General features: G+C 40.2%; 1 protein-coding gene across 2 annotated transcripts in view; it reads right to left on the bottom strand.

Moving 5' to 3' along the window:
• Positions 1-24476, bottom strand: part of whrnb (whirlin b) — a 91435-nt gene that overhangs the window by 30784 nt on the left and 36175 nt on the right. For both annotated transcript variants that reach the window (XM_076730969.1, XM_076730970.1), the window contains exons 3-5: positions 19543-19668; positions 4922-5196; positions 3120-3156 (exon numbers count right to left, since the gene is read on the bottom strand). In XM_076730969.1, the coding sequence (XP_076587084.1) occupies positions 3120-3156; positions 4922-5196; positions 19543-19668 (438 nt within the window). The remainder of the gene's footprint in view (positions 1-3119; positions 3157-4921; positions 5197-19542; positions 19669-24476) is intronic.

The following is a 24476-nucleotide window of genomic DNA, read 5'->3' as shown; positions in this document are numbered from 1 at the left end:
TTGTCAGGGTGTTGACAAGAGTCATGTGGTTAAAGTCTCCTGGGATCACCATAAAGGCTTTGGGGTATTATGTGTGGTGCTTGGTTGTGAGTGGATGATGTCACAAGTCTGTATCATATCAGCCAAGCATGGAATGAAAACAGCCACAACAATAAAATGTGAACTATCTATCATATGTAATTATTATTATTGGCTTTCAGGTTTTAGGGCTAACCAGACAGTCATTTATATATACTGTCTACCAATATCTACATACGGTATATGAGAAATAATATAAAATATTATTATGTTTTAATATTATATTATATTAAATATAAACAGCTTGACTAGGGTGGCAGGATATTGGAAATCTATATAAAAAAAAACTTTTCCCTGCAATATATTGCAATATTGATGTGGCCGTGCATAGTAGCTCATCAGAATACATGTGCAGCAGCTCTTTTAGAGGTTACAGGAGGCAGGTCTGAATTTACTTGTGTGAACTTCCTGCACTTTAGAAACGATGGGACATTATGAGAGTGTTGGGTATGTGTGGATTCTACAGGAGATTGATACCCAACTTTGCTGTGGCCGCTGAACCATTGACGTCCTTCCAGAAGAAAGATGCCAAGTTTCTTTGGACAGAAGCCAGTGAGCGTTACTTTCGAAGGGAGAAAGCCATACTGGCATGTGAACCTGTGTGGCTTCCACCCAGTTTTGCTGATCTTTCAAGCTTGTAGTGGGTACCTGTGATATTGGAGTCAGGCATTACTCTTGCAAGTACATGCAGCTGAGCTAGAATGACCAGTATTTCTTTAAGACGCATAAACAACATCATAAGGTTTATTCAACCATCAAGACAGAAGCTTTGGATATTGTCTTGGCAGTGAAGCATTTTGAAGTGTATGTGTCTCACTCAGGTCAAGAAGTTATGGCGAATTTGGACCACAATCCACTTGCTTTCGTTACAAAGTTTAAAATGTCAAACCCCAGATTGTTCAGGTGGGCTTTAGTTTCACAGCCATACAGTACAGCACATGGCAGGAAAGGTTAGCGTTAGCGCTATGAGTAAGAGGACCCTTCCTGAGTATCCATCTTTTCAGTTTGTGGTTTAGTTTGCACACTATTTTTTCTTTTTGTTTTTTCTCTCTATTGGGGCAAGTATGTTATAATGATGTCTTATAAAAGTAGGCATGATTTAGGATGGCTGAGAGGAAGCGGGGTCATACGGATGTCACACTTGGGGGGTGATGGTTCTGACTCACTGAGCTGCCAGGACTTTTCACCTATGGCAAAGAGATTTTGGACATGTGATGAGAAGGACGTCGAGGGCAAGACATTATGGTTACAAAAAGAGACAGAGAAAACAGAATTTGTTTCACCCACCACCATGAACTGTGTATATACACCTTTTCACTGAATATCCACATCAAAAAGCAGGCTGGCTGACTGCATGAATGGAGGGGCTCCTGTGGGATGTCGAGAGAGATTGTCCGGTCCAAGTGAGCTGGTCACAGAAAGTGGGAACTGTGGAAGTAAGCTAACCATGCATACACAACCCTCAGATAGGAAAGCTTACATTCACCCAGGGATGGTTCGGTCACATTTTCATATTTAATACAACACGTAAGGAGAGACACTAGGTTGCAGGCTTGCGAGCCTTTGATTTATCACAAGCCTAGGTTAGTGTAGCAGTGTAACAACCACCATAATGCACTTGGCAAAGTTTCTGCAAGCTGTTGCATTCCTAGTGTTTGACCTCGTTTTTCATCTAGCTATGTGAGTGCCTGCCCTGGAGAGACAGAAAGAAGGGGAATTTAATGTTCTCATGAACAACAAATGGTGCAACTTCAGATATACTGTATTACTGTCAAGGAACATGTCACACCTTAGTATCTTTATGGCAGTCTGTGGAAATTTTAACCACGTGACTCTTGCAAACACCCTGACAAACTTCACACAGTTTGTGGAGTGCCCCACCAGAGAAAATGAAATACTGGATTTACTGTATGGTAATGTAAAAGATGCCCCTGGGTGTCCTAACTTCAATAGCACTGAACCTGAAGCAGTCCCATTTCCAATGCTCGGAATAATTACAAAGAAAAAACAAAGGCATAGCTCGAGTAACATGGCCATCATGGTGTCGTTTGTTCCTGAATAGTGAACTCCTGCTGGGGGTAAAGTTAGATTTAGGGTTAGGCAAGTATTTGGTATGTAATGTCCCCAAAAATGATGGAAACATGACTGCATGTGCATGTGTGTGCTCTTGTACAGTTATCTTTGTGAGAACCAATTTGAGTTTTTGACCTTGGGAATGAGAACATTTTTAGAAAGGGAGGATATTTTGGCCAGTCAGATCTTCAAAGGACTGTTTGAAGGTTCTGATTTGGTTTCAAGGGTTAGGTTATAATTAGGTTTACCTTAGGAATAGGATTAGGGTTGAGGTTAGGAATTTAGTTCTAATGCTTAATGTTAGGGTGAGCAGCCAGGGATGCTTTATGTTCTAGGAATTTTGTTAGGTCTGTCCATCTCTATAAGTTACTAATCATTGAGTCCTTATAATACAAAATCCCATCATGATGAGATCATTTCATCAGTTTTAGTTGCTGAATGAACCCTAAAACAAGTTTTAGGAAATTATTCCTCTCAAAAGGTACAACAATACATAGTATCTATGTCTACTTCGGATGGATTATTTCACCAAAGAACAGTCATCGGAGTCAAAAACACCCTGTCCACTCTCACCAATGATCTTCAGCTGGCTTCATTTTGGTCTTTTGGCAAGTAAATTATGGAATTAACAATAATTACACCTACCAAAACCTGCTGTCTGCCGAGTTTTTGTCACCAAAACATTAAGAGTTTGCATTGCAGTTTTCATTCTTTGCTTTTGGGGAGGACACCAGGTCAATCCCCGTAAAAAGCCAAAGTCACAAGGTATTACTGTTAAAGTCAAGATCAAGTGCAGTGTCATCAGATAAATGACTTGAGTCAGACTCTAGTCGCACCTTTTGCTCAGGTGTCAGAAAGAGTTTCAGCATGCTTGAGCGCGGCATCTGTCAGTCAAGCCAGTACCGTACATGAAATTTAAAGAGTGTTAAAAAAAACAGAGGCCAGTAATGCATGGCTGCTATTCTTACCTTCCCTAAGACAGGTGTAGCTCTGGCTGAGGATGGTCTGCAACAAAGAAGACAACAATGCATTGCATATTTAAGAAACAAATAATTTCCAGTTATATTCACCCTAAAACAAGTGGAATTGAGAGTAACACATAAAAGCATCAACATAAATGCCTGAATGCCTCATCAATTCTTGTGCATGTAAACATTGAAAAAACAACAACATCACTGCCTAGGCTAGCCCAGCCTGAGGCGGGACCAAGGCATTGTGATTTTAATGAAGTGTGGATCTGAGAGCCACCTTGTATGATTTCCAAGGCAGCAGCAGGCAGAGAAATTTATACCCCCCAAATTCTCAATCAGGGCCAGGTCCATTACGGCCAGAGCCAGATGGATGAGGGAGAGAGGCGGAGAGAGAGGAGTCTCCACACATCGCTTTGCTGTCAGACACAATGGAGCTGTCAAACACAATCCTCCTCTGCAGGGAAAGGTTTTCATGTCCTGGACCTCCCAAATAGACCCACTCTCAGTAATGCAGCTACCAATGGATGAGATTTTCTACCATATGGCAAAGTTTCTGTTGTTAGTGAATTAGTTTTAAATAATCTGAATGAACAAATTGCTTGATGATTTTCTCTCCACGTTTACATATAAAATCAGGTGTTACCATTTTCCCCTGCCACAGATTTCAAATGATTGATTGATATGGCAACCCGAATAATCATGGAGTGGTAATATATACCCTAAAATGTTTTAGCAGACCTTCAGACTAGTCTGATTAAAATGAATGATTTTACCAGACAGAGTTTCCTATACCAACACACTTTAGAACAAAGATGAAAGTTAAAAATCTCAGTAACCACTGCCTGGTTTATACTTAATGCAAGGACTTAACAGGAGTCCTGTAGTAGATCCTGTTGGTTTAGATTATAGTTCACTGCTGCATTTCACTTGTTCATGGCACCTTTACAACACTATAAAGATATATTTTACACAACCAGAACAAATTGTGCTTCAATTACTGTATATTCCCCTTAGTAACTTAATTTCCATCCTTTTCTTAGTGACGTGCAGCCATGACTGTGGGCTACACAAGCACTTATAGAACTGGAGTTACATCCAGGTAACTTCTATATCTACAACTGACTTGTGATGAGTGTTACTGAAAACAGAAGATGACGGGAGATGAAAACTCTCTTCAGTTTGCTTCATGTTGTCTTTACTTTATCAATGTCACGCAGCACATGCATCCCAAGCTGACCAATCACGGTCCTTGTGGACTACAGGTGATACCTTTGCCGTTGCCCCGATGTGTCACATTTTTTACGAGGCACATATGAGCTTTGGTGTAGCCTAAAGCATAGTTTTTGTAACCTCTTACTAATCTATCAGATGAGAAGCAAGAATTCAGTTTTAAGATTCTTGTGGCAGTGAAGGACACGCCAATGCACAAAGCTACTGATTCTGTCAGTAACACTGATGATCAAGTATACTCAGCTCAGCTGGAGGATTTCAAGTTAAGTTTGTTCATAAACTGAACACCTCTAATTTAATGCAAGTATACATTTTTACTTAAAGTGTGTTAAATTACTGTAAGGTGCTTTCCTCAACTACCTTAATAGTTAACAATTTGTGGAAACAATTTTTTTTCCTGTGGAAAAAAAACTGTATTTGAACCAGGTCTGTAAACCATATGGGTAAACAAAGATGCACAGCTCTGTTATTAATTACAATAATAGCAGTGTCTTTGCTCCAATAGCACTGACATTTCTAGCATTCATTTTGTTAGGCAAACAGTCATTCTAAGTCAATAATACACTCACCTTGAAGTGCAGGTACTGGAACTGACACTAGCATGGATGCCAGCATTGACACTGGGGTCGGTGACAGAACTTGGGTTAGCTGTAGCATTGGTCTCAGCTATGGCCTGACTGCAGATCCATTTGGTCTCATCCACCACTGTACGTGCATGAGGCAGACGACCCACATCCCTCACCTTCATCAGCAGGTGGCGTCCTGTTTTGAGTATGTGAACTGCCTCATCATGGGAGATGGTGACAAAGCTCTGGCTGTTCACTTCCAGGATCTGGTCACCCACCTGCAACAGACCAGCCTGATTAAAAAGAACTCATCTTCCTCATGTAGAGCAACTGTAGACAGATACCAACAAATAAATATTATCCATGTTTTATCCAAATGTCTTAGAAAAAGTCACACAAGGCCTATAATGATGCATGGTGTTAACACTGCATCAGTATAAATTGCCTTGACTCGTTGTTAGGTGTATTGTTGGAGGCCCTCCTGCGGGGTGGGCTCTTTAACCTGGTGGTTTATTTTTAATGGAAAAACATTAGATGTGCGCTCTGATTGTAGAATAACATACTGTACCTTCCTTTAAGAAACTGCAGGACATGTGTTACTGCCAAAACATCCAAAAGACAGTGTGGCCATTTACAGGTGGACTTTGCACCACCATTGGTACAGGACACAGACCAACTCAAGTTTGGCTTGTTTTTGATCTTAAGTCAAATAATTTGTCTACATCAGAAGAGGCCATGCAGGGCTACCACTGAAGCAGCAGTCTGCATGCCTGTTAGTCTGAGGCTGGAAGGAGAAGATGAAACATATCCTGTATTCACCATTACCTCATGATAATTAGAAGGTAGTGATTGTTTGGAAGTTTAGTGCTAAAGGGAAACCACATGTATGTCTAGTTGTAAAGCAACTCTTGCTTAAGAAACATTTCTTTTCTAAACACTGTCCACAGACCTCACTGTCAGCACTTTTTATACAGACTTTTTCTTTGGTAGAAGGCTCTTCATTTGAAAATGCACAGTGAGGTCAATTAAAACCAAATACCTGGAACTGGAACCTGGTTTATTTTATTATCAAGTCAACAAAATCATGGAAAAATCCAGGCCAACAATAAGTGAAGGTCCACAACTATCACAGCAACACCACACAGAGATAAACACGCATATGCTCAATGAATACTGTATCTCTGTCTTCGCTCTGAGGTTATGTATGCACCACTATGCGTGCCATGCATCCCAATCCCTGATTCAGACAGTATTTTTTTCATTGTCACAACCTCAGGCCACAGATTTAATACCAAACAAGGAGTGTGAAATCCAAGGTCGTCCCAACTTTCCCAATTTGTTCAGTTGTTTGTTGGTTGCCACACACTAATACATCCACATACATTAACACTAATGCTGCACTGAAGCCGATTATGTTCCTCTAGACAGACAGACAATAGGTGAAGTCCTAGCTTTTCTCAACATAGTGCGTCAAAGGAAAATATCACAGACAAGAGAAGACAATGTCATGAACGTTATTCACCAAAAGACCGCAAGACAGAAAAACCATTCAGTGGTCACTACTGTAAGACTCAATACTCATGTGTGTCATAATCAGTGTTGCTCTTTCATTTCATCTATTATACCTGGGTCTTATTATGAGATACGATCTTTTTTGGTCATGTATAAGTAGACGGTGGTCTAATGCCAAATAGTTTTGAAAAATGTAGTGCAGTACAGTGGAGGCTAAAATCAACTGAAATGAATGGTTTGGAGCAAGATTTCTACTACTATCAACTCTGCCCAGAGGGTGGTGACAAGGGAAAGAAGTGGAGTAAAACAGAGTTGAATGAATATGATTTATGTAGGAAAAATAAAAAAACAAGAGTTTGTGGATGCTATTGTGCTGAACTTTCTTTCACTAAAATTCACCTTTGATCCTTTTTTTTTGGTTGCTTCTCTATGGGGATGTAGGGCATGAACTTTTCTCAGCTTCTGAAGGAGGCATGCCTGAAAGATTAGCATGTAGCAAGCACCAAAGAGCTTGTCAGATTGTCAAACACCATCCGAAATTCTCTCCCTACTTAGCTTTAGGCAAAGTGGGAGGACACCGACCATTTTTTAACTTTCCAAAGCCATTGAGCCAGCAACCTTCACACGGTGACTGGTAGCCAATTCTGTGGATGTGAGAAAGTAGGTAAGTTTAAATTTCTCACTAAGGCTCTCTTTTATCGTTCTTCACAAAAATGCTTGTGCCATGATTTTTGCCCAACCTTTGAGCGTGGCCTTTTGGAAAAGAATCAACATTTTTGCACATTTAGATGATACTTCATACAAACTAGCTCCTTTTTTGGCATACTGAATCATTGAGCTCCACTACTGATAAGGCTCTAAGGTAAGGATAATTTTGAAAAAGAGGTTTGCACCATTTTTGGTTGGCTAATTCAGAATTGGCTATATTGGCCAAGTATGTGTGCACATACAAGGAATTTGACACCAGCTGAAACACTACCCTCAATGTACACTGAACAAAAATATAAACGCAACACTTTTGTTTTTGCTCCCATTTTCATGAGCTGAACTCAAAGATCTAAAACATTTTCTATGTACACAAAAAAAAACATTTTTCTCAAATATTATTCACAAAACTGTCTAAATCTGTGTTAGTGAGCACTTCTCCTTTGCCGAAATAATCCACCCCACCTCACAGGTGTGGCATATCAAGATGCTGATTAGGCAGCATGATTATTGCACAGGTGTGACTTAGGCTGGCCACAATAAAAGGCCACTCTGGGGGGGGGGGTCAGAAAAACAGTCAGTATCTGGTGTGACCACCATTTGCCTCATGCAGTGCAACACATCTCCTTCGCATAGAGTTGATCAGGTTGTTGATTGTGGCCTGTGGAATGTTGGTCCACTCCTCTTCAATGGTTGTGCGAAGTTGCTGGATACTGGCAGGAACTGGAACACGCTGTCGTATGTGCCAATCCAGAGCATCCCAAACATGCTCAATGGGTGACATGTCCGGGGAGTATGCTGGCCATGCAAGAACTGGGATGTTTTCAGCTTCCAGGAATTGTGTACAGACCCTTGCAACATGGGGCCGTGTATTATCATGCTGCAACATGCGGTGATGGTCGTGGATGAATGGCACAACAATGGGCCTCAGGATCTCGTCACAGTATCTCTGTACATTCAAAATATCATCAATAAAATGCACCTGTGTTCACTGTCCATGACATACACCTGTCCATACCATAACCCCACCGCCACCATGGGACACTCAATCCACAACGTTGTCATCAGCAAACCGCTCATTTAGACAGATTTGTGAACAATATTTGAGAGAAATGTGTACATAGAAAATGTTTTAGATCTTTGAATTCAGCTAATGAAAAATGGGAGCAAAAACAAAAGTGTTGCGTTTATATTTTTGTTCAGTATATGTACTTGCATAGGAAAAGGACAAAACCAACCAAACAAAGACTGAACAATATTGGAGATTAAAACAATGTAGCATTCAACTTCCACAACGTTGGGGAATTCACAGGAGGCAGATTAAAGAAGAATGGTCCAAATCAAAGCTGCAGAGGCTGAGATATCCTGACTTTAAGTCTCAAGTTTTTGCCAAGCTCTAAAACTGGATCCTACATGTCCCATTATGTAACCAATGCTATCTCTCTGTAAAACACACCCCGCCTGGGTTATTTCTTAGGCTAGGTTATTTTCTTAGGCTTAACAAAGCTCCTCCACAGTCACAGAAGACATTATACAACTGTGTTCACAGACTGAGTAGAACTCCTCAAGACTAATTAAAGTGGCCTTTACTGTGTGTGTAAAATTGATCCATTTAATTCGGACTGGATGCTCCATGGAACAATGCAGGGAATATTTTTCTGCCAACACAGAGATACTTTTTTGTTAATAATGGTGATAAGCTATTACTGGGGGTCTTATATGAATAGAGTTCATGGCTTACCTAATTTATATTCAGGCCTGCATCACTATTGGTGACCTCCTTGTTCATCTGGTATATAATACTGTTTTTAAGTACTGTGAAGGTGATAAATTTGAAGATACAATAATCCTACCTCCCTGACGCATTTTAGCCAAATGAGATAAAACCTGATCTAGCACTGGAGTTGTCTTGTATCTGTTCGTGGTCAATAGAGTTTATGTTAGACATATTAAACATATAATTGGCCCTGTTAATTAAGACTGGGATACAGAAGGATGCAGGAAAACACCAGGGAGTGCTGAAAGCAGCAAAAAACAGCTTCCTCTGTATTACAGCAGGACAAGTAAGAGCCAGAAATTAGTTATTGACGTCTTTCCTTCTCACCACCCTGCACAACCATGATTATGTGAAGTAGATGCAGCTGCAATGAAATTCAATAACTGAGCCCTCTGAGGATGAGAGAAACCTTGATTTACATATTTTCATCACAAACAGGGACATACATATAAAACACTGGCTACAAGGGCTTGAGACATTGGGTGTTTACCCTCCTTGGTTGAAATTAGTTTCTGTACAAAGAACATCATAAACTATGTAACTACTATTTCACTTAAAATGATATTGAATAGATGCATGCTAAGAAATAGCAAACACAACTCTTTGCCACTCTCAATTGACATTCATGACCAGGCCAATATATTATCCCCTCCAACTTCCACTCTCACCGTCTCCCTGCTGTAATGATTTACAAGTTTCATTGATCATTCATGATGAAGTGTGAAATAAAGTGTGTGTGTGTGTGTGTGCGTGTGTGTGTGTGTGTGTGTGTGTGTGCACGCGCGCACAGGGTGTTGGAGGTGCAATGTGTTTGTCCTTTCCTCAGAGAGAGGGTAAACACCTATTTTCAGCTGCAGTTTGCTGGCCTGCGGAGACCTCCTCATGGTTTCAGACAGAAGAGGGTGGCTGTCAATGACACAGGGACCATCCAACATGAGGTGTTAAAGGAACACACCACGGTCAGTCCCATTTTTGGGACACTCTTTGCCCCCCTAACCACCACCACCACTTTATCCCAGTATAGGGTCTGAGCTGTGCACCACACAAACATTAATAAACCTGCTATAATTCAACAGTATTGAGTGTAGACAACCTGCGCTGTCAGTGTTCAGAGCCCAATACACAATGACTGCAGTCACAGATGTAAAAGAATAAAATAGCACAAATTACACTACACGTGTAAGAATAAGTTTTGGGTCATCTTAACATGCTTATAGTGCGAGTAAAAGCTGAAAGGTGAAAGGTGAAAAACACACCTGAAACGCCTTAAGAGAGGAAGGTAGAAGTGGCTTGACATTATATTACTGCAGTGGAGTTTGCAAATCCAGCAGTCAGTGTTTCAATTCAATTTACCCATTCTTGACCAAGTACTTTTAGTTGCCTAACCAACCTTAAACATGTGGATGACAGATGAGGAAATCTCATATGAATGATTTTTTAAACTCATGCATTGTTGACAAAGTACCTGTTTCATCTTTCAGGTGTAAGGACTTCTTGCCAAATCCCAACATTTCCTCCTAATTCACTGATAATGTGAACAAAACAGTGCTTGATGTCTGCACACCACCTGAAGCTCAGTCTCATCAAGATCAAGCTGCTCTTCCTTCCAGTAATGACATCTCACATCCATGCCCTCTCCATTAACACTGACAGCTTTGTGGTGTCTTCAGCTCCGACTGCAAGGAACCTGAGTTTGGACACTGGATGCCCAGCTGTCCTTCTCTGAAAGCATCACTGCAACAACACACTCCTGTACATTCATGCTCCACAGTATGAGGAAGATACGTATTTTTCCTCAATCCAGGAGGCGGCGCAGGTTGTGCTCCAGGCTCTTGTCCTCTCATGCCTGCAGCTCGCTCCTGGCTGGTGTTACTGCATGTGCCATCTGACCTCTGTAGCTCATTCAAAATGCAGCAGCCTGACTGGCCTTCAGACTCTACACATCTTCCATTGCAGACTGAAAACTCATTTGTTCAGACTGCACCTTGGCCAGTGAAGACAGAAAACCTTTTTCTATCTCTTACTTTTACTAAATGTAGTTCTTCAAGAAGTTCAGTATATTTCATGCAATTGAATATTACTTTGTAAAACTGATTGGCTTTTTTGATTTGTGGTGCCTTAACTCCCTCACTTATGTAAGTGTGAAGCTAAGTGCTCACTTCATATTCATTACTGTAATGTTACTGTTAGCCAGTTACATTTTTAAAAGACAGCAAATAGCTTTACCTTTATTCACAATTATTCCATCTATGGTACTTAGATCAAAGGTTCACATAAAATTTATGTGGTGGAATGTAAGACATTTGCTCAAGAAATGTACATGTTCCGTTATGGGTTGAGAAAATTCTCAAAATGAAAGTTGACTTTTTAGAGATACATGGTTCTCACAGGACAATGAAGCTGCAAACACATGATGATCTGATGCAGTATGTTGCATTGGTGTAGATGGAACTACCAATCATAATAAAAAAAACACTTAAAATTTGCTCACCCATAAACAACTACTGCAATAAAATTAAATGTAAGCATAGCACAAAATTCTGGACCCAGTTCAAAGGCATTTTCTGTAGGCCCACCCAGCATCCACAGCTATTTATTCTAGTATCTTAGGGCCCTCCCCCTACGGGCATGTTTGACTTTGAATGAAAAGTGGTATCCGTATAACAAAACCAGGGAGTGTATGTTTAAAGCTGTACAAATAAATGCATGTATTTGTAATTGTAAAAGTTGGAACGCTGTGTGAAAACAAATACAAAACAGTAATAATTTATAGTACAGAGACAATATATTTAATGTTTTACCTCATCATCTTTATTGATTTTTGTAAATATTATCTGAATTTTATGGAGCCCCTAAGGGGACATGTGGAAGAAAAAAATTTGATGGGTGAAAAAAAGAAAAACGATGAACCTTGAACGATGAATCTCGCAAAGGTTCAACCTTTTTTCTGATGCAGCAACATGTTTCAAAGTTTGCAGCATCCCACAGGTAAACAGGTTCATTGCTAACAGGTGATAGTATCATGATTGGGTATGAAAGGAAAGGCTCAGTCGTTCACAAGCAAGGATGGAGCGAGGTTCACCACTTTGTGAACACATGATTGTGTCAAGGATACTACATGGGCTCAGGAACACAGCAACAAACATAGTTCATTTGCAAATGATTGCATTCTGTTTTCCTTTACATTTATTTTACACAACATACAATTCTGCAGTTCCCATCTTCTCTGCAGAGCTCTCAAGCTGTCTGTGAAGATGTTCACCCTATCCATGTAATAAGATGAAAATATGTCAGTGATTTCAGTTTGTTCTGCTGCCCCTTACAGGCCAAAAACATGTATTAATGCACATTTATGTAATACGTGTTCTTTGCATTCCTATTATTTGGGCCATTGCTGTTTAATTTATACTATGTGTTGACAAATTGAGGCTGAAATTAATGAGACTGCTGAACTGATGAAGCCACTGTTAAAGATTAGCTTGAAAATCATGTCTTACTGTGTTTTCATTGGGAGCTCTTATGTATTTTTATAGAACAAACAAGATAATGTACTCAAATATGTAAATATCCAAAAAGAGCAACAGAGGAACCCAAAGATGCTTACATTTGTAATTCTGCTTGTTTGATGGTTGAGTTGCTGAAAGCAGCTGCTCTGCTGACTTCCTGCCTACCTCTGGCCATATATACGATGCAGTGACACACCCTGTTATCAGAGTCTTTTTATATCATACAACCACATCATGTTCCCCTCAGAACACTGGCTCAACATGAGTGTATTGTGTGTGAAAATATCATGGGACATGTGTTAGCTCCAATTTATCAAAGTTTGATATACTGACAGACTGTAGCCCACTCCTGAACAAAGGCCCACAAATATTGGCTCATATATCTGTCTAATCTCACACCAGCAGTGTCAGTTCTTCCTGCTCTTATGCTCTATGGAAAGCCACTCGGCTCTGCTGCCTGCCAAAGACACATTCCAGTGCATTGGACATGACTTGACCCCCGGCAAGAGAGTGGCTGACACTCGTTAAAGATCAAGTCATAGCATGAGATAGCCTACTGGGATGGAGTTCACACACACACACACACACACACACACACACACACACACACACACAAACAGAGTCATGTTTCCTTCATTTCTGGGGACACATAGACTTATGTCTCATTTCCTGGAGACAACCTAACCATAACCAGACAGACTACTTGCATGACCCTAACCTTAACTTAAACCTTACCCTAACCTTATGCCCAGTCTTCACCCTAAAATTTAATGATTTACATCGTGGCGACTTGTGTTTTGTTCCCATCAGGAAGCCCAGTCCCCACAGTATGACTGTGTAAACAGATTTATGTCCCCACAACATGAGTAATACATGGCCACACACCCACACATATACACACATACACACACGCAAAGAGAGGGAGAGAGAGAGAGAGAGAGAGAGAGAGAGGGAGAGGGAGAGAGACTGAGAAAAAGTTAGGTCATGAATAAAGGAGATCTGTCCCAGGAGGCAGAATTCAAACCCAACATTTGAATATAATAGTAAAAAAGAGAATATTTTTTGGCTTTTTTATCCAAACCAGTTTGTGCATTAGAATTCAACAACAGAGACAGTGAATTATATTTTCTCATCTTCATATTTCTAGTCTGGTGCCAAAGCATCCTTTCCAAGGTTAGAAAACAGCCTCTAATTGAATGGATTTAGAGCAGATTTATATCACATTCTAATGAATATGGCTGAGCGTTTCACTCTCTTAAAGTAATGAATGGACAACACCAAGTGTCACTGTATTGCACAAATATAAATGAGTAATATGACTTTCAGCCGGGCCTATTCATACAGAACTGCAATGATGGATCTACTAGTTTCCCAGTAATGCTGAGATCAAGAATATTTAACATCACAATTTCAAACTGCGTACTATGGTACTCTGCTGCTTTCAACTTTATAAAAGCAAAACTATAAATCTAAACAAGGCATTTCATCTCAGCCATCAGACGCTCTCTGTGAGAACTTTGCAGACCACTTCAGAACTAAAATCAAGGACATCAGATGCAGCCTTTTATCCCAACAAGTTTTAACTTTTAATACACCTAACCTGCTGTCTTTGACCGAGGAAACACTGGAGAGTTTTGCCCTGGTTGATGCGAGGACACTTGGTCGAGTTTTCTCCCAAGTAAACCCAACAACCTGCCTTTTAGATCCAATTCCCACTTCACTTTTAAAATCATTTTATGGATTCTTTGAGGAACAGTTTTTAAACATTATGAATTGCTCTCTTCAGACGGGTGTCTTCCCCACCGCTTTTAAAACAGCTGTGGTAAAGCCCCTTCTGAAGAAGAGCACTTTAGACCCCAACGTTTTTAACAATTACCGACCTGTATCCAACTTACCCTTTTTAAGTAAAATTTTAGAAAAACTGGTTTTTAACCAAGTCACTGACTTTTTAAACAGAAACAACATTTTAGAGAGACATCAGTCTGGTTTTAGGATAAACCACAGTACCGAGACAGCACTTTTAAAGATTTTAAATGACATCAGGTGGAACTTAGATAACAAGAAACTCACAGTCTTGGTTCTACTGGATCTAAGCGCTGCCTTTGATACAGTAGACCATCACATTTTATTAAATAGACTCACACACCTGGTCGGCCTCTCTGGCACTGTTTTCAACTGGTTCCACTCTTATCTCACAGACCGATGTTTTTATGTAAGTATGGATACTTGTTCCTCAGGAACCCATGAAATTAGGTGTGGGGTTCCCCAAGGCTCAATTTTAGGTCCAATTCTTTTTAATCTTTATATGCTTCCTCTTGGAGACGTCATTAGGAGACACGGCATCAGTTTCCATAGCTATGCTGATGACACACAGCTGTACATTGCCGTGTCTCCTGATGATACAGGGCCAATTGATGCCCTTTTTAACTGCATTTTAGATATCAAGTCATGGATGGCAGGGAATTTCCTACAGCTCAACCAGGACCAAACAGAGGTTTTAGTTATAGGTCCTGAAGGCCAGAGAGAGAAACTTTTACCAAAACTACAAGATTTTAAACCAACCCAATCTGTAAAAAACCTGGGCGTGATTTTTGACTCTGAGCTGACTTTTATCCCACATATCAAAAATATAACAAAGATAGGCTTTTATCATCTTAAGAACATAGCCAGAGTCCGCCCGTTTCTCTCTCAGGCCAGCACAGAGGTGCTAATGCATGCTTTTATTTCCTGTCGTTTAGATTACTGTAATGCCCTGCTCTCTGGTCTTCCTAAAAAGAGTATTTCATACCTCCAATTGCTGCAAAACTCAGCCGCACGCGTGCTGACAAAGACCAGAGGGCGGGCCCACATTACACCAGTTTTACAGTCGCTGCATTGGCTCCCTGTCCGCTTCAGGATCGATTTTAAGGTTCTTTTACTAGTTTTTAAATGTCTTAACGGGCTTGCGCCCTCTTATTTATCTGATCTGCTTTTACCATATCAACCCTCGCGGACCCTGAGGTCCTCCGACACCGGCCTTTTATCCATACCAAAAGCCAGAACAAAAACACATGGTGAGGCAGCATTTAGCTACTATGCCCCACGCCTGTGGAACAGCCTGCCGGAGGGCCTCAGGACTGCAGAGACTGTTGACATTTTTAAAAAAAGGTTAAAGACACACCTTTTTAATCAGGCTTTTAACTGACTTCAAATTCTTCTTATGTTTTTATCATTTATCTTATGTTGATGTCTTTTATTCTGACGTCCTACATTTTGCATTATTTTACCCTATTTTATCTACTTTACTTATTATCTTATGAAATCCTCTTCTTCTAACTGTTTAATTTATTGTTTATTTTTATTTTTATTTTTATTTTTATTTATTTATTTATTTATTTATTTTATTTTATTTTATTTTATTTTATTTTATTTTATTTTACTTTTTTACTTATTCATTTATTTTTTGTTTTAATTCCAGTGTTTCCTCTGGGGGGTCCTCCACACTGAGAGTTGTGTCTGGTCTGCTCTGGGGGTTCTGTCCTCGGGCCCCATCGGCCCGGCTGGTGGGGGGGCTCCCTACCTTGGTGTGGGGACTCACCAGTATGTCAGGGTCGGTGGGGCCCGGGTGCTGGTACCCCTGTGCTCATAGCCCGTGATGACTCCTCTCGGTGTGGACGGCCCCAAAGGTGGCATTCTCCTCATTCCTCAGTGCCTTGCATGTCTCATTACTCCTGCTACTGTCTGTGGTGAGAATGTGTGTGTGTGTGTGTGTGTGTGTGTGTGTGTGTGTGTGTGTGTGTGTGTATGTTTGTTTCTGTGTGTGTGTATGCACGTGGTTGAGGGTGTGTGTTAGTACACATGGGGGTGGGAGGGTTGGGTTTTTTATGTTGTTCTGTTTTTATTTATATTGTTTTAACTCTTGTAAAGCACTTTGTGTTGCACCATGTATGAAAAGTGCTATATAAATAAAGTTTGATTTGATTTGATTTGATCTGGCATTCTGGCCTAAAATGAACCAAGTGGAAAAAATATGTCCAGTATGGTAAAGTTATATTGTATTCACAATGTTAACGTGTGTTTCAAGACCTTCCTTAAAACAGGAACTTTATACTAGTCTGGCTACTAGTCTTTACCCTTTTGGCCCAGAGGTAGTGCTCCATGACATGGATTGTCCAGAAATGAAAGAGATAATACCCTTAGATTTTGATGCATTTGCTGTAGGAATTTTAACCCAACAGTGTCACTATACAAAAGGACATGAGGACAGGGGATTCACCAAAAACATCTGCAAGGGGCCATGAATTTCCACACCATTTTCTTTGGTGTCTAGCCAGTGCAGCATTGGCTGATTGACTTACGTGTTCCAACATGTTACGTGGTGGGTAAAACGTTGGTCACCAGGGGGGAGATGCCATGACCCATACAAATATGGACGACAGTGCAAACTTTTGGACAGTCTCTGCTCAAAAAACGGTTCATTGGTAACAGGTGAAAGTATCATGATTGGTATGAAAGGAGCATCCTGGAAAGGCTCAGTCATTCACAAAAAAGGGTGGAGCGAGGTGTGAACAGATGAACGTGTGAAGGGGTTTACTACATGGACTCAGGAACACTTGGTAAAACTGTCAGTAAAAACAGTTTGCTTGTGAATGACTGCATTCTGTTTTTATTTTCATTTTACACACTGTTCCAACATTTTTTAAGTCTGGGTTGTAGAAGATCCATTTTTAAAACGAAACTTTGATTGCAAATGAAATGGAGAAGAGCACTATGTAGTGCAAAATAAATGTGTTATCTTTGAAAACATTAACCTGAAAGTTATTTTCACTCCTTTCACTTCCATCACTCCTGAGGGCATGAATTGATTACTGATTGATTACTCTTAATAGTGGGATAAGTGGTATCAAACGGATGTATTTGAATGAAAAATGCCTGACATTTGCCTCGTGATTATCACCTGCTGCAGTGTCTACTCAAACCTCAATCTTTATTACTGCCACAATGCTGGTAGACAAGGAGGCAGGGATGGATGTAAACAGGAGAAGAGAGATGGTTTTCCAGGAAATGACACACAGCCTCTTTCTCCACATGCTGCTCCCGCTCTAATGGCAGGATCACTCAATCTGATGCACCCGGACCACACACACACATACACACACACGCATTCACACACACACACACACACACACACACACACACACACACACACACACAGTAAAAACAGACAGCAGTTCTTGTTCATAAACAACAAATGGCTGCAGACTAGCAGTGAATGGAGGCACATCTGCGAGACTTTGAGAGGTGAACAGAAGACATCCACTATACTTCTTTTAATATGCGTCTCCTCTCTTTCACCCTCTCTGCTCTCTCCTTTTTTCCTTAATTTCAGATTTTCTGTCATAGCATGTCAAAGCTCCAGTTTTTCAGCATGACCAGCCAATCCTCCCTGACAAAAAAGGTGCCTCTTCATCTCTCTCTGTTAAAGAAACTGTGAAATGTCACACTCCATCTTTCAAGGGACAACGTTTGAATTTTTAGAATGCCTTTCAAGTTCTGTTTTTTTAATCTCCTTTCTCTCACTGTAAGTCTATTTTTCCAAGGTGTCCCAATTGGTTTGGACTAGTACAGAATCAAACCATAATAAATAAATAAAATTTGATGTTTTATTTTTATCCCCAAGTAGGACACAGTGTGATATTATCATGAAAGCCATATTGAGGATTCAGCTATATTGTTTACAGGTAGGAAACACTGGCGTCTGTTCTTCTTGCCTCAGGCAGGTTGAAAAATAGCACAGAGTGAGAGTGGCCTGCTTATTGAGGCAGAAAGCTGACCTGAAAGCACACAGCAGAGATTTAGCATGGCCAATAAAGCATTTTTGCAGGCCTGTCGTGGCAGCGAAGTCAGCCGCCTGACTGAGGCTCTAAAGCAGGTAGCAGATGTTAGCAACATTAACAGGTTTAGTAGTCTAATAGGGAGCAGGTGGCAGGAATGCTAACAGGTTCATCAGAATCAGGTAACAGATGTTAGCGATGACATCTGACACAGTGTTGAAAATCCTCACGTCAACAGCTCATTTAATCCATGACTAAGAGCTAAAAGACCATCCCGGAGTTTGTTTCAGGGTGTTCAGCCACAAATCACATGTACTTTACATTGCTGCTGACCTTTTAGATAGAATTTGAGATGTTTTTGAAAATGTGTTTTTGCATTCCATTTCCACTTCGTACAAAAACCAACGGAAAACGTGTGGATGTTTTATCACAGTGACAATCATGGCTGCTTTCATTTGTCAAATTTCATGTACTGCAATTGTGGCGATGCAGTGCAGTTTCCAAATCGAAACAAACAGCAAACCAAATCAAAACAAAACGGTTGTTTAGAAAGAAGGAAAACTGCATCAAAGCATAAAACACTATATTATGTTTGGAAAGTAGATAGTATAGTTGACAACAGTCAAAAATATTGCTTTAGTTCTTGAAGATTTCTCTTTAAAAAATGGAAAGTAAAACAGTATGATGAGACTATTTCAGTCATCTTCACTGTACATCAGCTGCTTTGTGCAAAATGGAATGAATGTAACTGCATTGTGTAGGTGGACTGACCTGTCACTCAGAAGCTTTAGTTTTCACCCATGCTTGACTTAAGTTTATCAGACCGACACTTTGTTATTGCATTGGGCTCTGAGCGCTGCCAAAACGTGGATGACCTACACTCAATACTGTTCCTGAATGCATCCTGTGTAAACACAGAGGACTGACGCTGCTGCTCTGCTGACATGCTGCTTATGTTTATGCCCGTTTACACAAACTGTGCATTCTACCTTTTCTAAATGTAATAGAGTAGAAAAATACAGAAATAAAGGAAGCATTCTACAGTGTCGCAAGTCCATGGGAAGTATTGATCAGAATTAGTCCGATGCACTTGCCATGGGATAATATTAATAGTTTAGTAGGACTCAAACGTAGGAATCAAACATGGTGGAGACGATAATGATTTCAGTGAAACCTAGAATCATGATAGATAACATCAGGCAATGATCCTTTGCAACCATCTAAAAGAGGTCAATTCTCATTATATTGAACATGTTGAACACGTTTTGTGGTGTAATGGCAATTCTATCAAGACAGCTTGGGTTGTGGTACCTTTAGTGCACCAGCGTCTGCAGCAGATCCAGGGTCAACTCCAGTGATGTAGATCCCCAGTCCATACTCAGCACCACCCCTGATCATTAGGCCAAGAGAGCGACCATCGTCCATATTCAGGTTTACCTGTATGGAAAACATCACATTCAGTGTGTTGTCAATAAACCAAATTATTCAATGTGTAAACGGTGGAAGAGCATGATGCATGCAGTTACACACTCACAGGAGGTCATACTTTGGTCTCCCAGTGTGGACTAGAGTGAAGTGCAGCAGGGTGTGTCAGTAATGGCCAATCAGTGAACTTGCATATTAAAGCTTTCACAAGCGTCACTGTTCACTAGCTTTAACATGCAAAGAATGTATGTCAAAACGCCTTTCAAAGCCATTTTATATAGAGATATTGTTCAGTTTCACTTTGATATGAATCCCTTTAGCAAAGGTTTTTCTGGTGTTAAAAAAAACATTCTTGCCTTGTGGATATCATTAACACCAAGATTAGCTATGGCAAAGCATATATTTTTTCTGACAAAACACACTCAAAATGTATTGAAAGCTGTTGGCTTTGGCTGTATGGCTGTTGGCTGTTGGCTGAGTGGAACTGCAAGGCTTTATCAGTGCATGCAGAAAATATTTTTGTTGCTGTTAATATTTGAGTTACTTTATGATAATTTGCTTGAGGAGCAGCTGAATGGTGTGTGCTACTTGGCAGTACACTGGTAAATGATGCTGCAGGCTTTGAGCAGCTGTACAGCATCTAAACTCGTATATTTGCTCATCTCCCTATCAAAATATTTAATTGCTACAAATATATGAACCAGACCTCATCACATAAGTATGGTGAGGCACCTCATTTAAAATGTAGATATTTATCACTATATAGTACTGATAAAGTACCATACGCCATGTAGGAAGTCAAGCACCAGTCAATCTATGTTCCAACCCTCACCGTGAGAAAGACATCTGGGCTACCTTGCTTAACCTGATTCCACCATATCGTTCACCTGGATAAATGGGTACAGGTTGGCGGATAATTCTGATAATTAGTTGAGGCGCTTTATCTACATATTGTGTGTTATGTGTGGATATTCTGCAACTCATGATACATAAGGATGTTAGTTTCCTCATGGGAGAGGCTTTTATGGCAGAACCACTCTTGAGTGTTCTCTGCCACCAGCAAATTGTGAGAGTGCTGCGGCACAGAGTGCACTGCCTTTAATGGGAAGGAGAAGAAGTGATTGGATTGGTCATGATTGAAGCCAGGGCCATCACACCTCCTACTCCAACACTGGTTTCAAACTACATCACAGAAGCACAGCTTACGACTGCCTCAAAATTACCAACACCATGTGCTCCATACACTCACACTGTGCACCTTTGATCATGTTCCACTGATTGCTACTCATTCCATGCTTACAGGAAAATTCTCTTTCCAGTATGTCATGTAAATTAAGTAGACGTGAATAATACAACATTCAGGACAAGAGGACAGTTGACTAAGGACAACTAATATGTGGACCAGAATACTGGAGGACAATTTGCATTCATCAGCCGAGAAGCTGGGCATGGGGTGCACTTGGACTTCCCAACATGACAATGATCCAAAACACAAGGCCAAGTTGACCCTTCAGTGGCTACAGAGGAGTGGCCATCACAGTCTCCTGACCTCAATATTATTAACAACTTTGGTAAAATTTCAAATGTGCAGTTCAAACAGACAGCCCAAGAATTTATTAGACCTGAAGGTTTTTTGCTGAGTAAAATGGGAAGCTTATCACCTGGGAACATAAAGGGCCTCAATCACAACTATCACAAAATACTGAGAGCCATAATTGATGCTAATGGGGGCAATACACAGTTTTAAGAACTAAGGGTATGCACAGGAACAGAGAAAATCTTAAGATTTTCTGTATTGCTTAATGATTCTCAGTTCCGTGATGCCTTATGCTTTAATTTGAATTCCATTAAAAATAAAAGCTAATCACTCATCCTACCGTTGTTTACATGCTTGTCTGTTCTTCTAGCGTCCTTAGCTTAGCAAAATCCCAGGTGAATCTCATGATTCAAACAAATGTTTCTAACAGATTCTCACCACACAGCAATATGCCAGCTGAAAAAGCAACTCTGATTATTGCCAGAAAAACATGAAGTTAGTGACACCAGCAACCAGACTTGTTCCTGGGGCCACAGTGGGAAACCTTGAAATAAATTTGAAACTTGTTTAGCAACATGTCATCATTCCACCGCTGCCAATCACGGTGGTGTCCAGCAAATAATGTGGGCTTTGTAGATAATTGGCAGACTTCCTGGGGAAGACCTGGTCTAATTAGGAGAGACAGCGTCCATCCCACTTTGGAAGGAGCTGCTCTCATTCTCAGAAATTTGACTGAGTATATTAGTGAACTAAAACCATGAGTTGAGACCAGGAGGCAAAGCTGCAGTTCTACATGTCTCTCTGTGCTTACATTAGAGCAGTTAACCACCCAAAACCCCATAAAGATTGTGTCTGCCCCCGCCACATTAAATTAATTACATCAAAAGACAACAGAAGAGGAGATATCCATAAAAACCTAATAAAGATAGCACCACCACTGCAAGAGTACAAGACAGGAGAATGAAATGTGGATTATAATATGGATTTATTTGTATTATTGAAACCTGTGCTGTCATGAAAAGTATGTTATTATGTATGAAACTGATCCCATCAGTCATTCTAATACTCACATTCCTCGAGCCACTGGCCACTATGGCCTTGCTCTGGCATATGGCATTAAAATTGAACATTTAATATTGTCTTCACAGAATCCTCTTTTATTTAATAACCTGAATTTCTATTACTAGACTACACACCATTAGGCAAAAATTCCTACATTAGATGTCCACCTGATAGCACTGTAGTTAAATTTAAGGAAGTGATTCCATCAGCATTGAATTTAATGCCATGTGTCAATATAACAGAGGATCTATGCTTCTTTCAGTTCCTCCCAAACTGATCTTCTTGTTCATAGAGCTGCAGGCTCCCTGTGTATGATGCTCAACTATATTGCCCCTTTAAAAACCAAAGATACTAAAACAAAGGAAATTAGTACCATGGTGCACCCAAACCTACAAATTAAGGCAAACATGCTGAAAACTTGAAAGGAAATGATATTCCTCCAGGGAACCTAGAATTCCATTTAGCCTTGCAAGATAATCTGAAAACTTGTAGGGAAGTTTCTTTTCAGCACTGTAGTCAGGCTGACAGAGAGTCATAACTCTATCGAGCCATGTATTCTTATAGCCCTCAGTAGTAAAGATTTCCGGTTATTAGAGACAAAATTTAGCACTTCATTAACTCAACTGGAACTGAGTTATCTTCAAACATGGGAACCTTAGAAGCTGTTGTAAAACCTGATATACTGTATATTTAGACTGCTTTTCTCCCATCGACCTTTACCAACTAACATCAACAATTTCATCCTCTAAGACAGGCTGATGGTACCTGTCTCTTAGACCTTATCCCAACTAGGATGCTTAAAGAGCATCCAATTACAGAGACTGGAGCACTTAATTGGCATTAAAGGAACCTCGCTAAGCTGGTTTAAGTACTACTTATCAGATCGATTCCAGTTTGTACACATAAATAATGATTCCTCCATACCAAAGTTAGTCGCAGAGGTCCACAAGATTTTGTGCTTGGGTCAATTCTATTCACCCTATATATACTTACTTTAGGCAAAATTATGAGGAAACACAGATTTTCATTGCTATGCAGATTATACCCAGTTATATTTATTAACTAACCCATGATCTCTCTGTTTAAAGGAGGCTTTTTCCTCACTACCATCACCAAGCGAAATTGTTGGGTCTCTGTGCATTAACGACCTGTGACCTGCTGACAGTGTCCTGAGACAACTTTTGTTGTGATTTGCTGCTATGTGAATAAAACTGAATCAAATTGAATTGAACTGTTGAAAATTTCTTCAAACTAGAGGTGAAATTTGACTGAAAGATACAGATAGGAATTTAACAAATGTCAAATTCTCGATTTACACAAAAAGCCTCCATAAGCACAAAGTGTTCCATGCTGAGATAGGAGCATTTAACTCTAACTATATTTCTCACACAGGAGAACAGTTCAATAGATACGATGCATAAAACAGAGAGCTGGCATATTGTAGATTCACTGGCATATATATCTGGCACATTAACTGACATAAAGATTTATGTGTTCTCCAAAAAGGAGCCAACAAATCACGGGTCCCTACCGTACAGAAAGGCTATTTTGCCTCAGTAGTAATAACAGCTTCTCAGGCCTCTGTCCAGAAACTCCACTCTTCATCTTTTAATTAGTTATCCTCCAGGTCATCCAGGCTCATGTTAATACGAGCCAATATAAGCATTTTTTTTTAATGTATCCTGTTGCTCTTGCGCTTTAATACAGTGGGCAGAAATCAGCTCTTGAGCAGATTTTTGACAGATCAGCTGTCAATTGCGCCCCATTCAAATCTGCAGAGCTGCTTTCAGAGGCAGCACTAGCTGCTTGGAGCTGCTTATGCAGCAGTTCTAACTATGGAGCAGCAGTTAAATGTTCGGATGCATCCTGCAGTGGCAGTGGGAACATCAATTTCCAGTCCCTCCCTTCCCCTTTCAGCAGAAGACTGTCTAGAGGCAATTCAACCCTTGTTTCAGCAACTTAAAACAACACTGGTCTGCCTCAGTGAATTACTGATCTGAGGAGACTCAAAGATAGTGTCTAATTGCTGATCTAATTACAATGAAGAGTAAACTGAAATCAATCTCTGTTGAACTGATCCGATTTTCCCGATTTAGTTCATGAATGGAACTCTGCATGAACAATGCCGAACCTTATTAATAAAAACTAACTTTCGAGTTCTGAAAACTCTCTGACCCAAATTCAGTACTTCCACTGTCACCCTGTAGAAACAAAATTAATT

The sequence above is a fragment of the Chaetodon auriga genome, chromosome 5 (assembly GCF_051107435.1).
Source record: "Chaetodon auriga isolate fChaAug3 chromosome 5, fChaAug3.hap1, whole genome shotgun sequence".
NCBI classification, from domain to species: Eukaryota; Metazoa; Chordata; class Actinopteri; order Chaetodontiformes; family Chaetodontidae; genus Chaetodon; species Chaetodon auriga.
Note: the sequence above shows the minus strand (reverse complement) of the source record. Positions and strands in the feature narration are given on the sequence as shown.